This window comes from Diadema setosum, chromosome 21 (assembly GCF_964275005.1).
Source record: "Diadema setosum chromosome 21, eeDiaSeto1, whole genome shotgun sequence".
Lineage (NCBI taxonomy): Eukaryota > Metazoa > Echinodermata > Echinoidea > Diadematoida > Diadematidae > Diadema > Diadema setosum.
Genome location: NC_092705.1, coordinates 30,441,575 through 30,451,272, shown reverse-complemented (window position 1 = coordinate 30,451,272; position 9,698 = coordinate 30,441,575). Strand labels below are relative to the sequence as shown.

The 9,698-nt window shown below is 37.9% G+C and overlaps 1 protein-coding gene across 1 annotated transcript; it reads right to left on the bottom strand.

Annotated features, from left to right (window-relative positions):
• Positions 1 to 835: 835 nt before the first annotated feature.
• Positions 836 to 5,269, bottom strand: LOC140244480 (2-Hydroxyacid oxidase 1-like). The gene is made up of 5 exons (XM_072324113.1): positions 5,107 to 5,269; positions 3,856 to 3,947; positions 2,877 to 3,038; positions 1,720 to 1,789; positions 836 to 912 (listed from the first exon to the last, which is right to left on the bottom strand). The coding sequence occupies exons 1-5, from the start codon at positions 5,267 to 5,269 to the stop codon at positions 842 to 844; spliced, it is 558 nt and encodes a 185-aa protein (XP_072180214.1). The 3' UTR covers positions 836 to 841.
• Between the last annotated feature and the right edge of the window lie 4,429 nt (positions 5,270 to 9,698).

The following is a 9,698-nucleotide window of genomic DNA, read 5'->3' as shown; positions in this document are numbered from 1 at the left end:
CTTGAAAAGGGAGGGGAAAGAAATGGCTTCTCAAATAGGTAAGAATATTCAAAGAGGAGATTGATTCGAACGTTGTGCAGATATTGGTATTGATACTGATGATGACTATAATAACGTGCACACGTAGCATCTTTAGTTGTAAGCACTATTTCCTTGAGATAATTTTGTCATAATCATTCTGATTATGATACCTGAGCACTGCTTGGTCCCCATCTTGGACCTATACACATTTACTGTCACCGGGTGGGTGAAGAAACATTGTTAGACAAACAAACAAACAAACAGACAAAATATAAACCGGGCAACCGCTCTTGACAAAGTACTCCTCTTTCACTATTTCTAACTGTATTTTATCATCATTGCAGAGGCAGTATAACAGTTATACACGATATTTATATGCCTTAGAGTATGTACATTGTATTTATTCATATAACCAAATTAATCTATTTATACTGTAATATATACAGTGTTTACATATACCAAACTAATTTCTGCCATGTTGTATGTGGCTGTCTCAAAAAAAGAAAAAACTATAGACGTTTTGCTTTATACGGTCATCTGCACTTTAATGTCTGTATTTTATAAACTGCAACGGAATTGCATCTGCTTCATTAACAGGGGGACAGGGGTAATAATTATGATTATTTTCTCTATCTAGCACAAATGTCGTGCGTTTGTGTTTGTATCACTGTCCAAATAATGTTACATGCGGACACAGACTGAAAGATTTAGATTTATTCATACTATTGAATGTGTGTTTATATGCCATCATATACCATCATTTATACATTTTTCATTCAAAGGAGTTAATTTACCCCTCCCCCCCCCCCACCACCACCGCCTAGAGTTTGGATTTCAGTTGCGACTCCGAGACCAAAAGCGACGACTGTATATCACTTATGGAGGCACATCCTGTTGGAAAAAAAAAAAAATAGTAATATATGTTCTATCAACGTGATATTTGAATATCGTTAGATACTAACACATGAATGCATGACCATGTGCCACATGAGGAGAAATATTATTATTTATTTCTCTTCTTGTCTGAAAGGACGTTATAGAGGATTGTTCTCATGACCTCCACATTTCCAACTAAACAAAATCTCATACGTCTTATAACTTGCATACTGTCTTTTAAAAGTCATGTCCGAAGAACGATTACATAGGCTTGATTTTTATATTGAAAAAAAAAAACTTATCAAATAAAAATTAAATTGAACTGAACATAGAGTCTGTCTGACTTGTCCATTATACAGCAAACTCGTTGGATATAATTATTTTCAAATGTCGGCTTTCCTCTTTAGAAAATCACTAAAAAGTAAAAGTTTCAAATGAAATTGAATTTCATTGTTTGTTTGTTTTTTTCTTTCATATCTACTTAATGCCTGGGGAATTTATGCGTGCATTTATGAAATTCATGGTAAGTATTCGATATAACAGGACAAATAACTTAAATCTAAATTAAGTTGAAATTAAAAACTGAACAAAAGTTGTTGAAGATTGTCAACTTAATGATTAGAAGGTTCTCTCTGGAATTTACCCATATAGACATACAAGATAACATTATATAATTATATGAGAACCTCATATCAAGATTATGTTTGCAGTACGAAATCAGCCTATTTACAGAGGTTTACATAAACAAAAAAGTTACTACAGTGTGTACTACAAACATGTAGTAATAGCGCAGTCTACGTATACAGCCGAGGATTTTCTTACCAGTCAGTGCCATGGTTCTACTAAATTCATCTTTAATGATATCAAGGATTTCCTCTACTCCTTGCTGGCCCTAAATAAATGTGCACAAAGGAAAGAAAAGCGAACAAATAATGAATAATCATGTTGAATCAGTGAGGAAAAAAGTCATGTGCACCGTATGCCGCTGTTCAAAATAAGTACAAACTTTTCAAAATACGAAGAAAATGTTTCTTTCGTAGTTACAATGGACAGAATGTAATATCAACCATATTTTTAGTGAAGTCGTTGCAGATTGCTTTATCTTAACAAACTGTATTTGATTTGTGTCTAAACGTAAGTGTTTGCGCAATAAAAAAAAAATGCGGTCGAATGTAAAAAAAAAAACATTCTAAATTGAAATTGTGAAAAATTGCAGTTTTATAGATGCTCTGTTTTTGATTGTTGAATATTGTATGAATTAATACAGTGAGAATCGGACGTTTCTTAAAGCCTGCTCTCGAAGTGTGTAATTGTCTTTATGAGAATATTAAAACAGAGTGACTTACGACTTAAAGATCAGACTACGAAAAGTACATATCTACTAACGATGTTCCCGAGAATACCTATACACACGCAATTTGAGGTACTCTTCAGCATTTTATGATGAAGTTCAGCGTCAAGCTGCAAAACATCTTAGTTACGATATTATATTATGTGGTCAATAGTAGAAGTGTTTGCCATAATGAAGACATCCTTTTTGGAAATAATGACTTGTGACTTTACCAATTGAATGAGATATAATAATAATAATAATAATAGTAATAATGACAATAATAATAACAACAAAATGATATATTATGAAGAGTTTTACCTCAAATTGAGCAAACTCTCTTCTTGTTAAGTACTAAAGCTGCTCAAAACAAAGAGAATAATAAGAAAATATAGGGTATTTTTAATCATAACTTCTAGGATATTCCTTGTTATGACACAAGTGAGGTATTACTGGAAAGGTTAAATTTTGCTCTATCTGATGGTGGACTTACTTTTACATTTTTTAATAAAAAAAAAAATCAAACTTGTAAAAATTTTGCATTAAAACATTTTACAGAAAAAAAACCATACATATATATATATATATATATAGACCCTTCATTCTCGAGTTGTCCTTGTTTGTTTTGATTTCCGGTCACGTGACATACCCCACTGGCCAATCCCCAAAGCTGAGGCCGACCGATGAAGACCGCCCTGGCTCCGAGGGCGATGGCCCGAAACGCGTCCATCCCGGTTCGAATCCCCCCGTCGAGGTAGACCTCGGTATTCGTGTCACGCACCGCCTCGACAACTTCAGGTAGGGCATCCAGCTAAAAACAAGTAAATGAAGTTCGCTATTACATGACAGATATTTCCTGTTCTTAAAGTTAAGGGAACTATCTTGCTTTTCAAGGTAGGCATGGTAGGGGCCCCAATGACTAAATCCTACATGCGCATTGACATAATCATAATATGCATAGCTTGCGCGTTTCCGTGTTAGTAATAATAATCAACAAAAACAACGAAGAAGGCATATCATACTTAGCAAAAGATATTGCATGGAAATGCAAATTATGCTCCGTCCAGAAGGAAGTCTTTTCTTAATCATATCAGTAATTCAGCACTGACTGACTGATGACGTCACCGGCAGAACCTTTGGTTTTCAAGGACTTATTTCTATTCTTTTTTTTTTGGGGGGGGGTAGTGGGTGGTCGTTTCACAGTAATACAGTCATGGACTCCCGTTATAACGGAGCCCTCGGGACCGGCAAAAAAAAAAAAAAAAAAAAAAAAAAAAAACAAACAAAGAGCGGAGAAATGTTGCAGCCTGAATTTCTACTTCGTTATAACCAGAATTTCGTTTATAACCTTTTTTGTTATAACGGGAGTGTTCTGTATGAACAATATAGTAATAGAAATATTATTATGGAACATATGGCACTTCATTAGCATTGCATTGTCCCTTTAAAGTGAAAGTTTAGCTTCATGGTATTACAGTATTTGGCAGTTTTGTTTTTTGTTTTTTGTAGGAAGTTATGAAATAAGTGGCACATACTTTCTTAGATATCCATTTGACCACAGAAGTGATGTTCATGGGGGTATCATTAATCAATACAATTCAACAGGCATTTTCACTGGGGCAGCTCACCGGGGTAATGACGCCATCGGGTTGCCTCGCTCCGTGGGCTGACACGAGGATGGCATCTGCGCCTGCTGCTACCGCCTCTCTTGCCATGTCACCTGTTGGTTTAATACAGTCACGTGATTTTAGAGCCAACACATGGCGTCACGTGATAATTATGATAATTGATCTTTGATCATCGAGTTTCTACAGGTTTAGGAGAAGTGAACTATACATAGGCTTGGCTATCTAGTGATGATTACAGTGATATCACATGGCCGGCGGAGGGGAGGGGGGGGGGGGAGGCAGGGGGGCTCGTCCCCCCCCCCCCCCCCCACTTTTGTGCACCATACAAAGAATACATAAGGTGTCATCACTTTACCCCCCCCCCCCCCACTTTTTTTTTAACCCGCAAGTACGTAAGTGGCACTAAAAATAAATAGATAGAGATCTTGAAGTGTGTAAGCGCGGTAAGGTTATGGTTTTGGGCTGAAGACTTTTTCTTCTTTTTTTTAACGCTCCGCCGGCCCTGTATCAAAAGATTAATATTCATAATTATAAGAATTTTCGTGTCTTTTTCATTTGTATAATCCTTTTGTTCTCATAATTGTTCTCAAAATATTTTTGTTCTTGTTCTCATAATGCTCTACTACGTACGCCTACTGACTGAGTTCAGAGAGAAACATCTAGCCAAGGTTTCGTCCGTCAACTTGCAATTACGTCACTGAAAGATTGAAGATTCCTCCGAAAAAATTTCGAAGGCAATGAGAACAAAGGCCTTGTCTCGGAGCACAACCTGTGCAGCCAGGGGACTTTAAAACCAGGGACCTCACGACCAATATGATGTCACCTATACTTGGCCACATCTCCTCTCATAATCATACGTGTTTATGATTATTAGCCCGAAGTTTTGGTAATGCGACAATGAAATAAGGTTCGTTAATTCGAAAATTAAATATGGTTCGTTTATTCGAATATTGTGGCGCTATTTCGAACGTTCGTGATTCAGAAGGTTATTAATCTGAAAATGAAATGAGGTTCGTTTTGCGAAGGTTCGATAGTCCGAAAATGAAATGAGGTCGGTGATCCGAAAAAGAAAAAGACAAGTGCGTATGCTTAACGAACCTTATTTCGTTTTCGGATTAACGAACTTTCGTGAATAATAATTTTTTTTTTTCTCATTCAGACTAAAGAACCTTATTTCACTTCGGATTAAGGAACCTTCAGAACAATGCAACTGTAACCAAATAAATCTTATCATCTTGCTTGGACATTCACCGCTTAATATACCCTTGACCACGACGGGAAGGTCGGTGATGCTCTTAAGCCATCTGATGCTGGACCACGTGACCGAACTGTTTAGCTGACTGAGGCTGTATGCCCAGAGGAATTCGTCTCCCGAAGATAAGGCTTTCTGCAGGTCTTCATCCACATACGCCATGTTGGCTAAGCTGAAAGACATGCATGTAGATACACTGTAATCAAAATATACCCCACTAGCATGAATGATCACTTTCAAATAGGCATACAGGTGTTAACAGTCTATGTATGTATCATTTTTATGCTTCAGGTCAGAGCATACTCCAAGATATAGAGTGTAAAAGTTTGCACTCTATCCGATGACACTGTCAGGCTATCATACAAAATTTGTTCGAATCACTTAAATCAGTAAGTACCTACACGTGACAATGACAGGAAATCCGGAGGTAAGTTCCACAATTTATCGAACAAATTAATAACTAGAGAAGCACTCTGAGAGCGCAGACCTCCACCAAGCATGCAGCTCATTTCCACCACTGATCTTGTTCTTCCATATAATACGTACTTATAGCATTGTGTGCTGAAAGTCGCCCGATTTCCCAATATAGAAGCCTTTGTCACGTCATAAGCCCTCAGCTGCACGGCGCGCCTCGCCCTAGCAGCGAGCACGCGCTTTAGTGCGTGCATGCAAACCCCAAATACGCGCAGCTGAACTCCCAAGTTTATTGACCATACCTGCCAAAATAACAAAAATCCTTAAGAAATACCCCAAAAATTCTCGGAACACTTCCAAAAGTTAATCGTTTGTTACTTGTGTCATTCCCAAGCTTTCCTGCAAGTTTCATCCCAATCCGTTAACTACTTTTTGAGTTATTTTGCACACGGACAAACTAACTAACTAACAAACAAACGGTGGCGAAAACATAACCTCCTCCCTTGGCGGAGGTAATTAACGAGCCTAAATGTCCATTCACTTGAAGAAAAAAAAAACGACTTTCACCATGGTTGTTATTGGGACTAATAACTAAGGCCTATGAAAATTGTAAAAATAATTATGTTCTTCTTCAGTAGTTCCAAAGTTCACAGAGGACATTGCCATTATTAATACGCTATAGTGTTGTCAGGTAGCCATTTATACACCTGGGTCGAGAAGGACTTGGTGGGTAAACACAAAAGTCTGTCCATGTACGTCTTTTAACGTCGGCAATTGACGGAATTCGAACTCGGGACCTCCAACTATAAAGTCATGAGTCTTAACCACTATGCCGCAATATCTCCACTAATCATTCTATGTATATGTAGTAGTAATTGTTGTGGTAGTATAGTATCAATAATGATTGTTAAAGTCGTACTTGTACTCTACTATCAATGTTACTGTTCAAAGTCGTACTTGTACTCTACTATCAATGTTACTGTTCAAAGTCGTACTTGTACTCTACTATCAATGTTACTGTTCTGACTGTTTTCTAATAATTCATCGTCTGATACATTATGTAATTCTATCTTCTGAAAAAAAAGTAGAAAAAAGGCTGTTTACACTGTGTTCACAATGGGTGCGTTCGAGCGCTCTAAAGCGAACCAAAGCGAACTGAACCAAAGCGTACCGTACCGAACTGTGCCAGTTTTGGAGCGTTTGAGCGCTCTGTTGAGAAAGCGTACCTCAAGAGTTATTTTTAAAAAGGTCACGCATTTTTGTAGAAAGAATGCAAAGAGATCTTTGAAAGAATGTCATCCACCTGCGCTTGAACTACGTACAGCTGTCCCGAACAAAGAGAACGATGTCTTTGCATTTTGACGTATGCGCATGATACGCGCATGCTTTACAGCGAACTTTTGGTACGCTTTTGGAGCACATCGGGAAGTGGTCCACTTTTGGCTCTGTACAGTAATTACGGTACACTTTAGGAGCGTTCGAGCGCTCCTCTGGCGCGGGTACGGTACGGTACAATTCGCTTTATATAGGAGAGCGCTCGAACGTACCCTAGGTCCGCACTGTGGGACACTGTATTCTTTCCATTAGGAATGTTAGGACGATTTTGAAATGCGAGGGACTTTTGCAAGTTTTTTTTTTTTTTTATCCTATCTTTCTGTTTTGTTATGAACAATTTGTCTAGTTTGTGTTCGTTTTAGTATGGCCTTTTAGAGGGTTGGTTTTTAGTCTTAAACAAAGCACACAGAGATTATCATCATTCTTAGGTACTCACTAGGCGAAATGACGAGCCGTGTTTCTATTTTCTTTCACCCACGAAAGGAGATCATTTCGCTTATCACTTCGCCTCTTTCCTGGCACTGGTCTGTCCACAGTTACGACGATTGCTGTTAAGGTCACAAGAAGATATCATACAAGCGACTCAATGTGTAGGCCTACACTCACAAAATAAGCAGGAAATTGTCAAAACTTTAGTACGTTTTAGCAGCATATTCAAAAAGTATTCAACCCGTACACAGGGTCTCAAGCTTTACAAGTTTGAAATTTTTACATGTCTTTGTCTCTCAACCTGACATTCCGTTCGTGAGATGCGAAAAGATTGGCAAATTTTACTCGATATGAATCATGTTGTGTTCTCTAGCTCATACGAACATACTTTTTTAGTTGAATTGAATTGAATTGGACTGAACTGAATTGAATTGAATTGAACTGAATTGAATTGAATTGAATTGAATTGAATTGAATTGAATTGAATTGAATTGAATTGAATTGAATTGAATTGAATTGAATTGATGTTGAATTAATGAAACTGCACAGGTCTTTACGCTCGATACACAGTGAACAGTTCTAGCACGTTTATTTTCAGATTTCACTTGACATCTATCCAATACTACTTAACAAAAAAAAAAAACCCAAAAGCAAGCAAACAAAGAAACAAGCGAGATTCAAAATATGATAATATAAAGTGTGTTATGACTAGAAATTGTGTCAGCATACATTCGAATGTAAAAGACAATTCTCTATAACATGTGAAATATGAAGAAACCGCAAAAGCAAAGCTTGTAACCGCGGGTTCTATAGGGGAAAAATACCGATGTAAATTCGTTTCCTTAACACGTGCACAGTTGTACACACACACACAATATTCTTCTTACTTAAGGAGAGAAGAGAAAAGAAGAAGAAGATTGAGCAGAAGAAGAAGAAGAAGGAGAAGAAGTAGAAGTGGAGGAGGAGGAGGAAGAAGAAGAAAAAGAAGATTCCAAGAAGAGAACACGCACCTCGGCAGCCTGCTACCTCTGCAGCTCGAACCATTTTCTCAGTAAGTGCTCGGTTACTGAAGATGTATATCTGCATCCATAACCTCGCATTCGGAGCGGCCTCGGCTATTTCCGACACACGAATCGACGCACAGTTGCTGATCGCCATCACGATTCCATGATGTTCTGCGACTGCATGATGGAAAGGCAAATCAAATCTTCCGAATGTCGTGACCAAATCACAGTAACGTGCATTCAAAACTGCATTACCAAGCCAAATAACAAGCTCTCAAAAACGAACACTGACGTAACATCAGGCCCGCATACACCAGGGGCCTCCCCCTCCCACCCCCTTCCTCTTCCAAGATTTACAGAGTGTCCCCGTTGGTGGTTCAAATATTATACAGTTTTAAAAAATATGAAACAAACTAATAGTAACTATTATAAACAATTACAAAGCCGTATACGCTTCGAATAGATAACGTGAAATTGTAAAACATCGAAAGTACTGGAGGCATGGAGTATGATTAAACTTTTGCCCTGGAGGGAAAGTCTGATACTTGGATATGATATTACTATTATCATTATTGCAGGGATGGTATAGTTTTGGTCGAGATAGGGATTCAGGTTTTAACATGTTGCGAGATATTCAGAAACCACTTATGTAGAAGAGTAAAGTGCATACAATTCGAGGAGGAATTAAAAGCTTATTCGATGAAGATCGGTTTTTGAAATGGCAGACTATGTTCCAATACAGAGCAAAACAAAGTGACTCTAATAAATGGTGTATGCCATCTTTTCTTGGAGCCATTTTTGGTATGCACTTTAGTATTTCATAGAAGTGGTTTCTAATTATCTCGCCAAAAAAAAAAAAAAAGGGTTTAAACGTGAATCCCAACGTCAACCAAAAGTATACCATCTCTTTGGAGACGTCATCGTTGTTATCATCGTCGCTATTAGGGAGCTTTAGATTTTCGCGACGGGGACGGTCAGAGGGGAAAAAACCTATTCTGAGCATGCGCAGAATCGCGTCTCAAAGTCGATCTATTATTTATAGCTTGCGTCGCCTGAGTTTTCACCACGCGTTCTGAGCTATTTTTACGTCTGCTCAATTCACGACGTACAATGATGACGTATAGAGCTACTTCATGCGTCTCGGCGTAATCTAAAGTTACTTTTTAACACGACGCAGGGAGGAGGAGAACGTCCAGCTAAAGCGTCGTCTTATACGACCGCGCCGCAAATCTAAAGCTCCAGGCCTATTATCGATTGTGCAGTCAACAACGTTTATCGCGATTGCGTCGATGTGACTGATATGTGAAATATATAAATGCAATTATTTTTTCTTATCCCATTTCACCTATTCACTGAAACTTTCTCTGTTTTTATCTCTATATTCAGCAAATCTAGTTTTAAGTGTCAAC